The 17,479-nt window shown below is 39.8% G+C and overlaps 1 protein-coding gene across 22 annotated transcripts in view; it reads right to left on the bottom strand.

Annotated features, from left to right (window-relative positions):
- Positions 1 to 17,479, bottom strand: part of cadpsa (Ca2+-dependent activator protein for secretion a) — a 123,629-nt gene that overhangs the window by 89,996 nt on the left and 16,154 nt on the right. For all 22 annotated transcript variants that reach the window (XM_044023615.1, XM_044023619.1, XM_044023623.1 and 19 more), the window contains exons 2-3: positions 8,761 to 8,874; positions 6,440 to 6,772 (exon numbers count right to left, since the gene is read on the bottom strand). In XM_044023615.1, the coding sequence (XP_043879550.1) occupies positions 6,440 to 6,772; positions 8,761 to 8,874 (447 nt within the window). The remainder of the gene's footprint in view (positions 1 to 6,439; positions 6,773 to 8,760; positions 8,875 to 17,479) is intronic.

The raw sequence follows: 17,479 nt of genomic DNA, 5'->3' as shown, positions 1-17,479 counted from the left end.
ACTTAAGCTTTCAAGTGTCAAGCAGTTCCAGATTATTATTTTGGTCAGTCATAAAGACGCCAGTTAGAACATGGGGTACTTTTTCCTCAAAATAAGCCCTTCTTCATTTAAAAACTTGATGGATTAATGGAGTCATATTTTAGCGAAAACCTCATCACAGTGGCAAAGCAAGCATTTAGAGGGGACCAATTATTAATGTGGATGGTGTCATTTTTCGATGGTCATTACAGCAGTAAAAAAGGAGTTACGTTTTTGGACATGTCTTCTTTCCTCCTGTGGATTCTGTGGCTTCTCAAGATGGTCTCGGGCCATAATGGATGCGTGTGCAGCGAGTCAGCATCACACAATCGCTTGCTTCTCATTTACGAACTCATATTAAGTAATTTGAGAAGCCACTCTCCCGGGCCTGAGATGTACCGGAGCCATGTGTCCCCCTTCTAAACTACTAGGTCTATTTATTTTTCCAGGACCCACACACGTTTTACAGCTGAACAGTGATCTTTCTCACCACAGTCTCAGAGTCTTTTCTCGTATATGTCACAAACACATTACACATATCCTGCTTCTGTGTCAGAGTAGAAGCACTCTAGTCTTTCAGTCGTCTAAATCCATTTGGGAAATATTTGGGAAACCGACGGGACAAGAGTCCTGGCATTTACTTGATTACAGAGCAGGATTTAAAAATATGTTTTATGATAATTTCCAAATGCAAAACCCTAAAAATAGAACATGGATGCAGCTCTGCAGCAGACACACCCCCTGTGTGAATGGCATGTCTGCATCTCGCGTAATAAACTGCACACAAAGCCAGTGGGGCTCCAGCTTTAGCCTCATATGAGTGGGTTTGTTTACTAATTTATACTTTCTAGAAAAATCTGTATTGAAAGACATTTTTACACGTTTGTGACATGATAATGTCATTGCTGATTTAACAATTGAATCCAAAAACTAATTTTGAGACATGAATATGTATTTACTTCTCCCTGAAGAACAATAAAGGAACACTTTAATCTGAATGTATCTTGGGTTAAACTATAGGGACATTTAGCAAAAGGTCCATTGTGCGTGGGCCAGACAGTGGAAATTCCTCTAATGAGGGCAGTACCATGTTGCTTTGAAAGATGTGGGGCGGAGAGCTCTCTGTCTGTCTCTTCTTCAAAAGCAGCTGAACTGAGCTACAGGCAACAAGAAGAAGAAAGAAGAAGAGGACAAATCCCATTCAAGCTGCTGTAAATTGCATCTGTGCTTCACTGTTCCAGCTGGGGTCATCTCTAGGATGCACATACACAGCCTGAGCCTTCTGCGTATGTACCCAAGTCGAGACGTTGACTTGGGCAGAAAAAATGGATGTTTACAGATCTCAGGTAGTGCAGGGATTTGCTCATGAAATAAGAGGTTAGGAGGATAGGAGGTAGATTTATTCCAAATAAGATAATTTGCTCATTATTATGATTACTTTGCTATTTGTTTAATTTTCCAGTCAAAAATCTTCAGCTCCACTCCTGTCACATGTCCTGTTATATACAGTAGAACAGTATTTCTGATTTCTGAAGTACCACCAGGGGAAGCTTGCGTACCACAGTTTGAGAACCATGGGATTGTGCAGTTTTCTGTGGCGGTTTTGGATTTGAAGCTTGTAGAGACGTAAAACATCCAAAAAGTCATATTATCTTTCCCCTCAGCATACCTCTGTCGGTACTTTGTCATATTGTAGAATTATTCCACTTTGAGTTTGAAGAACTGTTTACCTAACGCCTCTGAAACTACAGTTGTCTTCTCTCCCTATGAAACACCATTATGGAGTAAGCGTACGCCTCGATTGAGATGAGTTATTTAACTATGATTCTGACTGTTGGGTTTTAATGGGCAGTTATTAGGCAGAAAGCAGCTCCGACAAGAAGCCAATATTTACACTGCGCACTGATAACTGGTGAACACACAGCTCATTTAGTGGAAGTCCCTTTTGTTTCTTGTAATGCTTGGGCCTCCCATCCTGTCTGCCTCCTCCTAATCACCATCTTTGTTTATACAGTTCAGTCTGTCGTCTTCCTCTGTCATCTGTTATTTCTCTGTACTCAGTTTTCTGAAGAGACCCAAGAGAGAACTGATGAACCTTGATGTAACATTGGGTTGTGGTTTTATTGCATTTTTAACATTTTGTCTAATATTGCACAGTAATTGCACTAGACACTTTTTTAAAAAACATTAATGTGCTCTTAATTGCAGGTATATTTTTCATCTTAATTGTGACTGTTTTTTAATTTAATTTAATAAAAAAAAACAATATGCAAATGTGTAAAAACATGTTAAAAATGTTTGTTTAAAATGTGTTTATTCATAGAAATTGTGTTGTTAGGTCACCTGCTAATGGTATAAAAAGGCACCATCACCCAGCTGCTTAAGAGTCTAACATGCTGCTACAAAGGTGTACACTGAATATACTTGCAGTTTAATAACTGAATACCTATTTGACTTGTTTATTCATAGAGGAAATGTACAAAATTGCTATGTTATGATCGGGAGTGGTTATTGCATTTGATCTGTGACCTCTGCACTCTGTGCTGTCATTCACAGGATACTGTAAGGAGTCCTGAGGTCACACACATGTCTGTTGTGAAGGGGTATGACAATGCGGTCATGAAGACATTCTAATAAAAGACAGTGAAAGCACAACATAGACTCACAAGGAAATGAAGTAAAAGACGAGGCCATACGACATGTACATGCCATTTTGAGGGTCGGGATGTCCAGTTGCAGTAGAGTATCATTATCTACACAAATTGTTGGGAGGATTGCAGGGTAGGGGTATGCAGTCAATCACTGATGGCAAATAGGCAAGAGGCCGCCTGGACAGGTTATGAGCCGCACACACACACACTGGGAGAACAGTGCTAACTCCTGCACTGTTGTGTGCCATGGTAGGGGAAACACTAGAAAGTTAACATTTTCACCTGCTAATTTCAAAGAAGACAACCACAATAGCAAGAGACCCTACATCAGAGCAGCTACTGTTTTTTCACTGAAGTCTGAAAGCTTACTACCTCTTACTTCTCTACACCCCCCCACCCCCACCCCCCAACACACACAAAAGCAGCCACACACACTTTGCACACGCTGTACTTTTATATTTTGTTGGGTTTTACATTTTGTTGTCTCTTATTAAGTGTTAAGTCTCTTGTTGTGTCTTATTTAAATGTCAAGTCTTTTGTCGGGTCTTATTTAAGGGTTAAGCCTTTCGTTATGTCTATTTAAATGTTAAGTCCTTCGTTATTTTTGCTATTTTATTGTGTACCTCAAGCCGGGAGTCTCTGCAAAAATGTCATTATGTCCTCATAATGACAATAAAAACTTCTTGAATCTTGAATCTTGAATCTTGCCTCCAGCTTTGTTTTGGCCAAAACATGATTGCACAAACACCTTGAACAAAATCAGTCGACTAACTTCGTCAACCAGCCAGCCTTGTCCTCCAAACATATTGTATGTATGTTGACACGTTTGCACATGACAAAGTGAATCTTTTATGCACTTTAACGTTGAAGTTCACAGCACATTTACAGCAAGACCAAGAGAAAAATAATAACAAATCAGAAAAGTGGAAACTTCCTCCTAAAATACAATCAGAAAGTGCCTCACGCACCCTCTTACAATTTACAGTAAATGAGTACAAATGTCCCCTAAGATCAAACTCATATGGCTGAGGAGAACACTGCACAGTTGCTGGTCAAATCCAAAGAGCAGCAGAACAAATGATATGGACTCATGAATGAAAACAATCCATATGCAAATGATGGATTCATTCAAGATTGCACGGCAGCATCACGATTGCAGAGCAACAACCTCTATGCTACATCCAACACCTACAGCTCCCTCCCCTGTGTCTCCATTCAGAACTGGTTGCAACAGACGGCGGCGGATTTACAGCTTACAGCTCATTAATTCACAGTGATCACTCCAGAAATGGCAACTGTCCATGACAAGAGAAGAAAAAAATCATCTTGTGTCTCACATGGAAAGATAAGCCTGAAGATAAATTTAAATGGCAATGATGAAATGACACCTGGTGGGTGTATATGTGCTGAAAAGAGAGGCTATGGTATTAAAAAAGCAAGACATTTCTTAGATCTGCAGAGCGTAAATGTTGTCGATTTGTCTTAGACTCTTTTTGGTCTTCATGAAGGAAAAACAAAGTAACATAATTTGTGTCTTCATCTGAAAATAAAAGTACTATAAGACCTGACTGAAGGAGTGTTTGTGTGTACACAGCAGCGTTGCAGGGGCGGGCGGGGACGATTTTCATTCATTTACATTTCTGAGCAGTAGAATCACTTGTGCACGTTTTCGTGGGCACGTCTTTGTGTTTTCAGTCATACTCTGGATTTATTGGTGCACTTGCTTCTGTCGCTTTAGAGGAAGGCCCCATTTTTTGTTTATGTGTATTTTCTCATCTAAATAGGTCAAGAAAATGTACCCTGGTCTGAGAAAATATAAGACGCAATATCATTCATTATGTTAAAAGTGCACAGACTGGATACAGCTTTGAAAAATATGATGAACTCACAAAATAAAGTGGACAGTGGAAAGGAGGACGTCCTAGCAGCTGTAGATGCATGGCAAATATTTCCATCAGCCAATGTTAGAGTGACACAATAAAGGGGAGCGAAAAGATAAAAGGATGCAAAAGCCCCACCACACACGCACGCACGCAAACACACACACACAGCATTGACAAAAGACTGGCTGAGTACCTGTAGGCCTGCATACAGCTGCCCACGACTGGACGCCATTATTACCACATCAATCTGTCTTTACAGCGCAGCTCTCTACCCTCTCATTACCATTACACTCTGCATATATTAATAACTCATTTTCCATCCCGCAGCAGATTTTACATTGGTTTCGTACCTGGCATACAGGATCCTTTTGTCATATTGTTCCCTCCCTCTGTTCATATCTGCGTGTTCAGTTTACCACACAAGCAGAAAAAAGGCCGACACACACCTGACTGCTCTCCTGCTGTGACATTTTCACCCTGCTGCTGTTGTTTCAAAATTATGATTCAGCCCATCTTTTTTGGATTAAATGATATGTCACAGTATGGTAAAAACATGATAAATGAATAGCAATGAGGGTATACAGGAATAGCGAAGTATCAGCAGTAGTAAGTAATAGCAAGGTATTTCAACTTCACATATGGTAACTATCATATATGACTCATGTGAAGACATTACATTGCTAATACTTATCCTTGCAATGCTATACCTATACCTTTTTAAAATATATCTATAAAATGATTTTGTTGTTTCTGTTGTTATTACGGAGCAACACATAGCAGTAGAAATGGTAAGGTATTACTTCACCAGACCTCCATGTTACAAAATGATTATCATACTACTGCCATTCTGTCACTGTCATGTCTTCTTTCGGCTTCCTATCCCTTGTGTCCTCTTCTGTTATACTAACTGTCCTCATGTCCTCCTTCACAACATCCACAAACCATCTCTGTGCTCTTCCTCTTTTTCGCCTGCCCAGCAGCTCCATGTTCAACATCCTCTGTCCAAAATAATCAATCTAAACCATCTCAACCTTGTGCCTCTCTTATTTTATTTCCAAACCGTTCGACCGGAGCTGTCCCACAAAATGTCTTTTAGAAACTTCCTGTCACTATCTGTGAGGGAGAGCACATATTGCCCTTCTCATAAATGTCCTGGATGTAAAAAATAAACTTAAAGACAGGATGATGCAGCGAAGACTGTCACTCATGGCCAGTAATCAGATGGACTTCAATGACTGAAGGTTGATAAGAAAACTGCTGCTTCACTGCAGTTTTGTGTGATTTGTAGCTTCTTTGCTACATTTCATTCGATGTTTAAAAAACATACATAATTTCAAAAGTGATGCGTATGTGAACATGATTTTGTGTTGAGGCACAATTGGGATGATCATCCATCTCTTTAAATACAAATGTGGAAGTAGCGTGAATATTTGTGGTTTGTTTGTGGCATTCACTGTCCTTGTGAAGTAAAATAAATGACAGTAATCCTCCTGGTCAAATCGTATTAAATTTAAAATTTTTTCCCACAGTTGGGACATTAGAGACACAATGTGGCCCTCAAACCCAAGGAAAGTATAAAAAATATACGATAATGACTCCGAATCCATACATTATTAATCTGATAATTACAGAAAGCCTTTTAGAAGTATTGCCAAAACCACAGGCGATTTATTTACACACAAAGTCTACTTCTCTCTTTCTTTCCCATTCTTATTAAAGTGTCGTCTTCACAGAAAATCCAACTCTGGTGACACAGGCTTTTTTATCTGCTCTCCAACAGGGACTAAATTCAATGAAGTCACAATATAGCTGCAAAAAGGACATCAGAAAATGATTTTGTATCTATTCCATAATAAATAATAATAATAATTTAAAAACAAAACTAACCTGGCAGGCGTTATAAAGGAGTTGGTGTTCAAATTTCTTGATGCCCAGGATCTGCTGAAACATCTCATAGAGCTGGTCTTTGCTGAGGATGAGCTCAGAGGCGGCGCTGGCTGTCATCCTCTGCTGGTGCTTCCTGGGATCCTCTTCACCACGGTAGATGGTGTCAAACTTGGCAAGCCAGGAGCTCAGGACCGTCTCTTTGCTCAGGCCATCAATCTCAGGCAGACTGCGCACACGCTTCTCTATATGCTTCTTGAAAACTTCCCGGGAGTCACTGGCTGAGCAGCCGCCGCTCTGCACCATCCTGGAGACACGGTCACTTTTTAGGAAGACCTGCAGTCAGTGAGATGTTTTGTTAACTGACAGATCCACACTGACAAATCACTTGGGTTTCTAAAACTACAAATGTTCTGCTGTATATGGTAAGTGGTGTGTTCAGGCACACTGTGCAGGCAAATTGAAGTACTGAGGGAATATTTGACCAACAAAAACGATTCCACTTAGGGCTGCAAATAATGATTATTTTCATAACTGATTCATCTGTTTATCCACAAACCAAAATTCATTAGTTTTTATGATTTCTTTGTTATATGGAGCAAAGAAACTGGAAAATATTCACATTTAAGAAGCTGAAAGCTTATTTTAATTAAAAAAAACCACTCAAACTGATTATCAAAATAGTTGACAATTAATTTGTAATCGATTAATAATCCATTAATCATTGCAGCCCTAAATGTTCACTGCAATGGCAACGGGACAGTGGAAGTTTTTAGAAACAATACTGACTTCACCAAGCAAGCCGCTGCACACGGCTCTGTTTCTGTAGACCACTCACTGACCTGCACTAAAGTCCACAGAGAAAATCTATGGTTTAACATCATTCAAAATTGTGTGGATTTGGTGTTTAAAATACACTTTTTCAGGTTTACCAAAGTGGCACAAGCTCGACAAAAGAGGCAGTAGTAGACTTTGAAGCAGAGGGGTGAGCAGTGCACAACCTTCAGAAAACCTTCAGAAACCTTCAGAAACCTTCAGTCTCTATCTGGAAAAGACTGTCTAGTGGCAAAATAAAGTGGCAGCAATGCCTTTGGAAGGTTTTGTTTTAATGTTGCATGTTGTTTCCCAAAAAAACTGAAATAAGCAAAAACCCCATGTTTTCACGTGAATTGACTAATATTTAAAAGATTGAATGAGTGTGTTTTTGATGACAGATTAGTTCCTGTCACCTGCTGCCAACACTGTCTGACCCTTTGTCCCTTTGTCCCTCTATTTCTGTCTGCCGCCTGGTCTCCAACACCTCCACCCCCCATGCCTGCCTTCCTTTAGTTTCAGCCTGGAGCTAAAGCCGAGCTGGGATCTTTAGGTTTTAATTGAATTGGATGACCTGTGGCACCAGCTTCATCTGTTAAATATCACACCGTTCTCATCTGGCTTGCTGGTGCTACCACATTAACTGATAAGGAGGTGCCAGTCAGTGTGTCAGTGCCACTTCCCCAGCACACATACTCTACCTTGTTCTGCTCCCAAACTGGATAACCTCTCAGCACATAGACAAATACTACACATGTTGTGTACACACAGTATGTACAGAAATAAGACAGATTGAATTGTCTAGCCGTCAGGCCATTTAATAACTTTACAAGAAGAAGAGCAGTACGTGCAAAATTGCCTGTTGTGACACAGGATTTTTCTGATGTAACTCAACAGCTGATTGCTGTTTTGTGTTTGAAGAAATTTACATAAAAAATGTAAATTCACTCCTTATCAGTGTCTTATCTACCCAACTTACCACAACATTCCAGTTATCCATTCTGCTTTGGATACTTTCCATGCTAATTGGAGTTTTACTACCGAGCAGATGCTGTCAAAACATCTGCATCATTCATTCTGATGACATGTCTGCTAATTCCAAATTAGCATGAACATTGCAGACGAACTCGTTAACAATGATGAAAAAATAAAATGTAATACTTGTTTGATTCTTCAGAAAAATTGGTTTCTCTTCAAATCAGTGGATGCAGATAATTATTGCAATGAAAAGTCAGATAATTAAGGTTTGCGCCTGAGTGGTAGTTATAGAATCTGGTTTTTAAGGTTTTAAATCGTGTTTTAAATCATTTCACAAATGATTTCATAGGAATTATGTGCTTTGTATCAAAGTGTGGTTGAAAAGTGCATTAACATTATATTGATATATATTGAACCTCCTTTTTCAAATTGTATTGTAGAATTTTCTTATTGTAATATATATGTTGTTATTGTCTTGCTGCCCAGCCCTAAGCCTGTTGGAATACAAAAGTATAAGAGATAATACAACTCACCTCATAGTAGCTCTGCACAGCATTGATGAAAGCCTCGTCAGCCACGATCTGAGTGTCTCCACTGAGGAAGGACTGGAAACGTTCTTTGACTGTCTGCAGATGCTGTTTACTGATCTGAAAGCAGCAGAAAGAGTTCATTGTAATTAAGCTGTGTCATGGTCAACAGAGCTATACACAAGTTATTACGTTGGAGTTAATTCATTTCGTTGTTAACACATTTTAACAAACAATTAGTCTCACTATTTGGCAGGATCCTGTGCAGTTATACGATACCTTTTTTATCTACTGTGTTATAACATTGTAGTGATAACTTATAAATGTTACAGCTTCATGAACCTCCTTTACAAGGGTAGTTTTGCTGTATGGTATCAAAATGAATTCTCCAACAATTTCATAGATTAGTTTTCCTCAACCCATGGTCCTACTCAGAAATACTGTTCTACTGTATGTACCAGGGTATGTGATCAGAGTGGAGAACATTTTGACCAAAGTGCATATGTATGTATAAAACAATTGAGACCCACTGTCTTAAACAGTTAGTAATAAAAAAAAAAACAGCTGTCAGTTGTCTAATACACAGGACATGCCATTCACATTGCCATTACCATCATAGGTGTCTCAAAATAAAAAAAAAAATAAAAAAAGCAATAGGATGTGCCCAAATTTTAGAAAAGAAAAGATAAACATGGAAATTAGTTTGCCTGCATTTACCAACACAAATTACATTTGTACAATTTGGAAACTCTGGGTTTCTACAGATCGGTGCAGAGATATTTTGGGTAAATTTACCCAAACATAACTACTTATGTAGAGTCTCCAGTAACTGTTGCACATCTTTGAAGTGTGAGAGAGAGAAAAAAACACACATGGTGTGAACATGCAAAATGCACAGTTGCATGGATACAGCGCACAGAGGTGCCCAAAAGAGAACGCCTGTTCACACAAACTGAGAAACAGACTGTGGTGTCATGCTTCAACAAAGCTGCTGTGATGAGAGCAGTCAGGAGAGGACAAGAAGAGACGGAGACAGCATCTGCTCAATGATATATCCCACAGGAGTGAGCAAAGTAATACTGAAATACTGCTCACTGGTTTAGTTTGCTGTATAATACACCAACATTACCTCCTTACGTGCTCAGCATGGTTCAAAATGTTTGGATTGGGAGAGATACTTTTTACCATGACTAAGGAAAAGTCTGTATTTGTTGTAGAGCACTTTTCGATTAACTTATAGCATTCTTACAAATGTCACTGGGAGCTTGAATTTCGATTTTCTTTCTTGTGGAATTGGCCTCACTGCTGTCTCATGCAGTTATTAAAGTACCAAGTGAAACTCTACCATTCCTTGTTTTATGATTTATTCTTGTGGTGATTGTGACACATCAGAATGCCTTACCTTATAGCGCGAAAAGAACAAGAAATCCACTTTATTTATAGAGCACTATAGCTCATTCAAATTCACAGGTGGAAATTGTACTTTGTCCAGTACTTCCAAAGCTAATAATATTCACATGAATCAATAGCCTACATGTGCATGTACATTAGCGAGCTTAAAATGTGGAGAAAAGGAGTAGACAAAATGTTTAGTTACATCAACTGGGACAAAAAAAAAAAAAAAGAGTAATGGGGTATTCACACCACACAAACCTAAAACTATTTTACGGCGCCCCTAAAGGGACGTGGAAAAAAAAAAAACTAAACGTTTCTGGTGCATGTCTGGTGCTGGATCTGAGGTTTCACTGTGCTTGTGCTTCTTCTCATAGCAAGTGTCTGTTATTCACGCCCCTTCACACACTATGGGCACTCAGCCCGCCAGAAGCAATTTGGGGTACGGTGTCTTGCCCAAACGACACAACATTTTGCAGATTGCAAGAGCCAGGAATCGAACCTCCATCCAAGGCTATACCCCGTGAGCCACAGCTGCCAGGGCTTTTAAATGAATCTGTATAGACAGATTGATTTAAATCAGTCAGTGTGTCTATACGGATTGATTTAATATAGACCTGGGTCAAATATCTGAAAGACAATTGTTTATTGTCACGATGCCTGATTTGTCACCTGATCGATAACTTATATGACTGTCAGGGTTGGTTTTCTGGAAAAAGAGAACTTTTGCTTAGCTGTGTGCAGTCAGGGCAGTCTGACTTCACTCTGTCAAAAGCATCACTGTGACTTAGAGCGAGAAGTTAATGTTACTGGCATTAATTTCATATCTAGTTTTTGTTTTTTGTCCTGTGGACCATTTTCATTTATTTGTATTAGATTGAATTGGTTTGGTTTGCTTTGGTGTAGTCAGTTGAATGTCAGGTGTAAACCCAAACATGTCCAAAGTGGTTAATTTATTAAGCACGAACAAAGTGAAACCTCAGATCCAGCTGAAAGACAAGCATACACGGAGTATCAAAAGAAATCTCTTGATACAATTCTGTCATTGCGCTCACAATTTGAACTTTTTCTTCTCAGAAATGATCATCATTTTTGCTTGTATATATATTTTATGTTCATTTATTATGGTAATTATGGTAATCATTATGGTAATTTTCCACACCGTTGACAATTACAATAATAAAGACTTGGTGTCTAATATAGTCATTGTTGTCTGCCTGATTTTCCACAGATGGCTGTAGTCTGGAACCCATAGTAAACCTTGTGATCGACTGTATAGTAAGTTACACAATTGCATGTCATTATATGAATCATCCTTTAACGGTGACAATGAACACTACAATGAAATGACCAACAACAGCCTCCTTTCATGCCAGAAGACTTGACACTCATTGGCCAGTTCTGTCTGCTGCCGTAGTAACCGTTACCATGGTCACTGCAGGAGGAAGCTGTATGAGATTACAGCTTCCTCAATGGGGGTCAAAGTTCACAGTGAAGATGAACCACAGCTGAGACAGCTGTGCACTGGTGCTGTTTGTCCACAACAGTGTGCAGCAGGATACGACTGAATACTGGTACATAGAGTTCAGATGGGGGTATATGTGCACCTTGGTTTATTTGTCTTTGATTGGCATAGACTCACCAACCTAGTGCAGCATAAGGCTGCAGTGCTCATGTTCTTTCAGGGAAGCATCTATTGCCAAGAGACCATGATGTCCTTTGCTGAACTCTTGTCTCTTTTCTGTCTGACACTGGCAACATTTATTTGGTGTCATTTAAAGTGTATGACTATATCACCTGCCTGAAGCTGCAGCGGGGTAAGAGCCTGGGATACAAATTAAATAAAAACAAAGGAAGAAGACAGAGGTGTTTTTTAAGTGAGGCACGTGATGCTCACACTCCCGTCACTAAGCAACCAAAAACTGGGAGCTGCAGAGACTTCCTGCCTCACTGAGTTAATGTATACATTAAACTAAGAAAAATACTCAAAACAAAGACTATGAATTATCAGCGCATCCTCCACTTCAGCAACTGATTCAGAAGTTTTTTCTGGATGAGACGGGGGATCCAAGTTTCATTTGAATGCGACAAGGATGCGCCCTGAAAAACAGCCACATCAGAACAGCTCTGCATCAGTACAAACGTACATAACAAACATTTGTAACACGGTAGTGTGTGGACTGGTCAGCAGATCTATATTTTGGAATTTTGCTGCACTTTACTGCCAATAAATGCTTAATTTTCCAGTATCAATATGGTAACAATTGCAAATGAGTCACTCCACTGCAGATCTGCTGGAAATCTAGATGGCTAAGTGTAATAGTTTGGCTTTATGAAAATGCACGATATGTCAGCTGCTGCCAGAACAAATGTCTTATAATAAAATATGCACCTGCTTAAGGCACCTAGTCTTGCCATTAGACAGCCTTTGTGTCTGGAAAACTTAGTTTGTAAAAGTATTTCTGCATTTTTAAGCTGCTGGTCGAGTTTCTCTAGGCTTTGGTGTGAGGTAGTGAGACATTATTAGGGAAGTCTTTTGGCTAAAATCTTTATTTATAATTCAAAAAACATTAACTATCCCTTACATGAAAAATGAATCGGTTCATTTGTATGCACAAAATGAGGACCATTTTTTTTATCTTTCATGTCCATGTATAATTAGAATTCGAATTAGTAATTTTTGCTCACACACCCCAATTAGTGATAGTGAATTTGACCTCTGCATTTAACTCATCCATATCAAACACCGGTAGTGAACACACACAAGCCAGGCACAGGAGCAGTGCGCAGCTCTTATCTGCACACAGGCAGCATTAAGGGATTGGCCATGTCATTGTGTAATACTTTCAAAAGTTTCCTTTCAACACTTTAAAATACATCCAAGTGAGAGCAATTTTCCTTGATACTAGCGGCCCAACAGCAAGTTCCATCTGTCCAAACATTTGCTCTCCAAGAGATCAGTTGATGTTGTTTCACCCACTCATTTAACCTTTAACTCAGCGTTCTAGTCAACACCAGTTTCCCTTGTTAGTATTTCAAGTACGACACTGCAATGAATTCTGCAATGAATTAGCTCCAGTGAACACTCAAATTCTCCTCTTCTGACATTCGACACGGACCAGAGCGTTTGCCTTCACCCACATTCAAATGTGAAATGTGAACAAAGTAAAGCCAGAGCCACAATTTCTGACATGAATCCATTCATCTTTTGCTCTTATTGTGAAATATTTGCATCATCATCAGATGAACGGCTTCAAACTTTTGCATCCTTGTATTTAGCAGAGTACTAAATTATTTCTGGAAATGTTCAAAGACAAACCCTTTGCAAATTAAAGCAAAACTTTGCAGCAGATGGTACAGCTATTTGCGTTGACCTGGCTGTTACTGATAGCGGTCATTAGCTGTTTGCATAAAAACAAGCCCTGAAAAATGCAGATCAAATCCAGTGTCTGGAAATCTGACTGAGGAGCTGGAGCAACTACTGCAGAGATTTGTGTTCTCACATTCCAGCCCTCGGAACAGGTTCTTTTCGGACTTTAATTCACGTCTGAAAGCAGCCTCACAGCCAGTATTAGCAACAGTGTGATTGTACAGTATGTCACTGCTGAGTTCAGAGCTTGTTCGCTGCCTCCATTTGACCCAAAATGTTTTACCTGAGCCTTGAATTGTCAGTGTCTAGCATGTAGTGTGCACTTTGTGTGAACAAAAAGCATTTATCCCACAGGGGCCACTACTCTGGGGCCTTAAATTCACTTTCCTGAAAAATATCGTTCCACTCCAGCTGTGGATATCAAGAGGCATCTGTTATAATGTAATGCTTTGTTAACACAGACAGAAGGAGATACTGTAGAGGAGTGAGAGAAAAGAATATACAAACCATCTCTGGATAATAGAGGGGAAAGAGTGAGACACCAAAAGGACAAAAAACTGCTCACTTTAGCAAATGTGCATGGAATGGCGCTTTTCCACTTACAGTTGTGGCACGGCGGTTACAGAAAGAAATTTGCTTTTAAAGCATGTTGTCAATAATAATTTAAAATAGCATGTTTATATTAATGTATTTACTGTGCTTTTGAAAACAGAACCTCCATACACCCAGCAGACTGCAGCATGTTGACAGGGACAACATTAGCTTGACAGACTGTGGCAATCTATGAGCTAGCGTGCATGAATATGACCGTATTTATTAACATTTCCACAGATGTGCATGTCAAAATGATAGTGTGTTAACTGCGTGTAGCAAAAATGAGGATGTGATAACATTTCCTGGTTATAAATACGGTTAGGTTTAGGCAAAATGAGCAACCCTGTGGTTTCATGTAAGGCACAAAAGCACTTGGTTCGAGCTAAGAAATGGTAATATCCTCATAACACCCTAACATCCATCATCTCACATTGCTGCCATCAACCTATCCACCTCCTGGTTAGAATTTTGCATTTAATACAAGCTACATCATTGAGACACATAAAACAAAAATGTGACATTCAAACACATGTTTCTGTACATAATGTGAAAATGTAACATTTCCCCTGGTAGAAAAGCAAAACAGTAATGTTTCTCTGAGACACAGGGCTCATGCACAATGATCAAAACACAAGAGAGCGTGTTCTATTCACATATTCATCTAGTGAGCAGCTTTGACTATAAATGACTTGGGTGGCATTATTGGAACACACAACAGTTTTTTTCAGTACAACCATGGCTGATGTACAGAAGTACAAATAGTTTTGCTCTTAGGGTTTTTGAAGTAATTATCTTACTGTAAAGTGGTTGTTTTCCGCTACTGAGAACCATGTTGTGCTCTGCCTACAGGAGTTCTAAAATTCTAATTTTCTACACAAAGCGCACTGCAGTGTGTCACTCTGACGACCAGTGGCTACAGCTGCCATATGGGAGCCAGAAAACCCAGATTACATAGCTGTGTGTGTGTTTGTGTGTAGGTGTGTCTGCATGTCTGAGTATGTCAGTGTGAGAGCAGATGCCTCCCTCAGTGCATATGCATCTGTGTGTGTGTGTGTGTGTGTGTCACATGTCTCGCTCTGTGGGTGCTATCTATCTGCCAGTAATTGCTCCAGCCAGTGAAGCTGCTGGAGTGGAGCAGGATGTGGCACAAATAGTCTGAAAGCAGTGGGGTATTTTAAGAGCAAATTCACTGTCAGATAACTTGGAGTTAGTCACTGGTATTTTGCTTTCATTTAAGATCAGTGCATCGTAAGGCAAAGATGATGATCATTTCTGAAAGCCATCTTTCCTGAGGACACAGAGAGAATTTATTTTAAGTGTTGCCTGGGCTAACACATCTTATCCAGTGCATTTCTTCTCTCCAGACACTTGACCTTTTATGGCTGATACTTTCCGCACCGCTAGGTCCAGAGGTTCACTATGGCGTGTGTGACGTAAATGCCGTCATCTGTCCATGTGGCAAGCCACGTGCAGACCAAAAATGTTACCATGGCCCCTGTGCAGGTTCCAGATAGGACAATATACTAGAATAGACTGCAAAGATAGACAAGTTGTAGGTCTGGAACAGGAGCCTTATGCACGCACACAAAAAACAAAATGTATTGTTCTGCACACACTGGCCTGGCAAATCGGTCTCAGTTTGAAACTTGTTTATCACGTGACACAGCCAGGTGACAAACCATAAAAATCTGAACCCAAACAATAACAGCTGTCAGTCACACTGGCATCCACTCATTTGTGCTGTACATTATTTTCCCTGAACGGGAACACAATTTACAAAATTGACATCATGTGTTAATGAAGAAGACCTGAAACTAGGGACTGGGACTGTTAAAGGTGACATCAAATGTTGAATTGTATCGCACATATATGTTAGTTATGGAGGTCTACTTACATATATTAACTTTCATGACCTCCTAATCGCTGCAAACGAGACGATCAAAATATCTCCTCGCTGACGCTCTCGTCAGCCGTGCTGTTTCAGACCAAAATCACCCCCCCAGAACAGGGACTGTGTTGTGATTGGCCAGCCAACGAGAGCTTTCCCACTGTCCTGTGATTGGCCAGGTACCTGGAAGTGACGTAATAGATAGGCCAGCTCTCAGATACACAGCTCCCCCTCTGGCACAGTGGATGCTCTGCATCTCAGCAGCTACAACGAGAGTAGTTCTTCTTCTTCTGTGGTTGAATGTACGCAACCGGATGTGCCCGGACTAGTGCCCGCACCAGGAGACGCTACGGTGGTGAGAGGAGTGGTGAGGATTTTTGATGACGACATCAAATTAAGGAAGTGCCGATCTGCTTCGCAGAGCCCAGGAAAACAATACAACACTATTTTCTCAGCAGTGGCTAAACTGTTTGTTCTGAAACTTTAGGGTTTCATAAACAAGGTAATGACGCAGATACACACACAAACGCAGCGTTAATTGGAGCTTCCGGTCTATGTCGCCTTTAACTCATCAGGAAAATGTTTCCTGACTTTATAAATCAACTGGGAACTTGGATCATCTTCCATTCAAACAGAGTTCAGAAGTATTTCCAAGTTCAGGTAGGCATGCATGGAACACCAGTGCAAAAAAAACTTCATTTTAGTATCAATTGAACAGTGGGTTTGGATATATAAACATGTCCAGTGCTTTCGGCAAACGCAGAATGCACAAATTATTTAGGGACCTTTAGTCTTTTAGGCCCAAATTTTGATTACACAGGTTTAGTGTATCAACCTCTGTTTAAAATGTGTTTTACCATGTGAGACAGTCTTTCTCCCATGCAGCCCTGCATGTCTCACTGGCTACATGGGAAGAGTTCCGACCACCAGTATACTCCTTTGTTCACTAATTAATCTATGTTCTGGACCAGCAGTATTTTCTAAATCATGGCCTTTATATATATATGACTACGAGGAGAAGCACTGCCATTAACCAGTGGGCCTTCTGTCACACAAATAAAATTCTTGATAATGTTACACTTCAAATTCAGACCAAACATTATCCAATGATACAGTTACTCATTATCTTGGCGTTCAATATCACCGACACCTTTCTTCCACCTGCACAACATGATGAGAATTAGAAACATCCTCTCCCTAAAGAATTCTGAATATCTAATCACTTTAATTAATGGTGTCTAGTCTGGTCTACTGCAGTCCAGACAGGAACTCGAAAAAGACAGACCACAGTACAGTTGAAGTGGAACTCCAAATATGAAGCTTTACAGTTAGAGCTTTTTTCAGGTGAACTTAAAATATTCCTCAGGCATGGTGGAATAGTCTACCATTTTAAGTTCTCCACTCAACACTATGCCTTAAAGTATGTCGCAATCTGACATCTTGTAGCATATCAAACTGTGTATTTTAAACTGTATAACTTC

This window comes from Solea senegalensis, linkage group LG4 (genome assembly GCF_019176455.1).
Source record: "Solea senegalensis isolate Sse05_10M linkage group LG4, IFAPA_SoseM_1, whole genome shotgun sequence".
Taxonomy (NCBI): Eukaryota; Metazoa; Chordata; class Actinopteri; order Pleuronectiformes; family Soleidae; genus Solea; species Solea senegalensis.
This window is presented reverse-complemented; position numbering and strand designations above follow the sequence as displayed.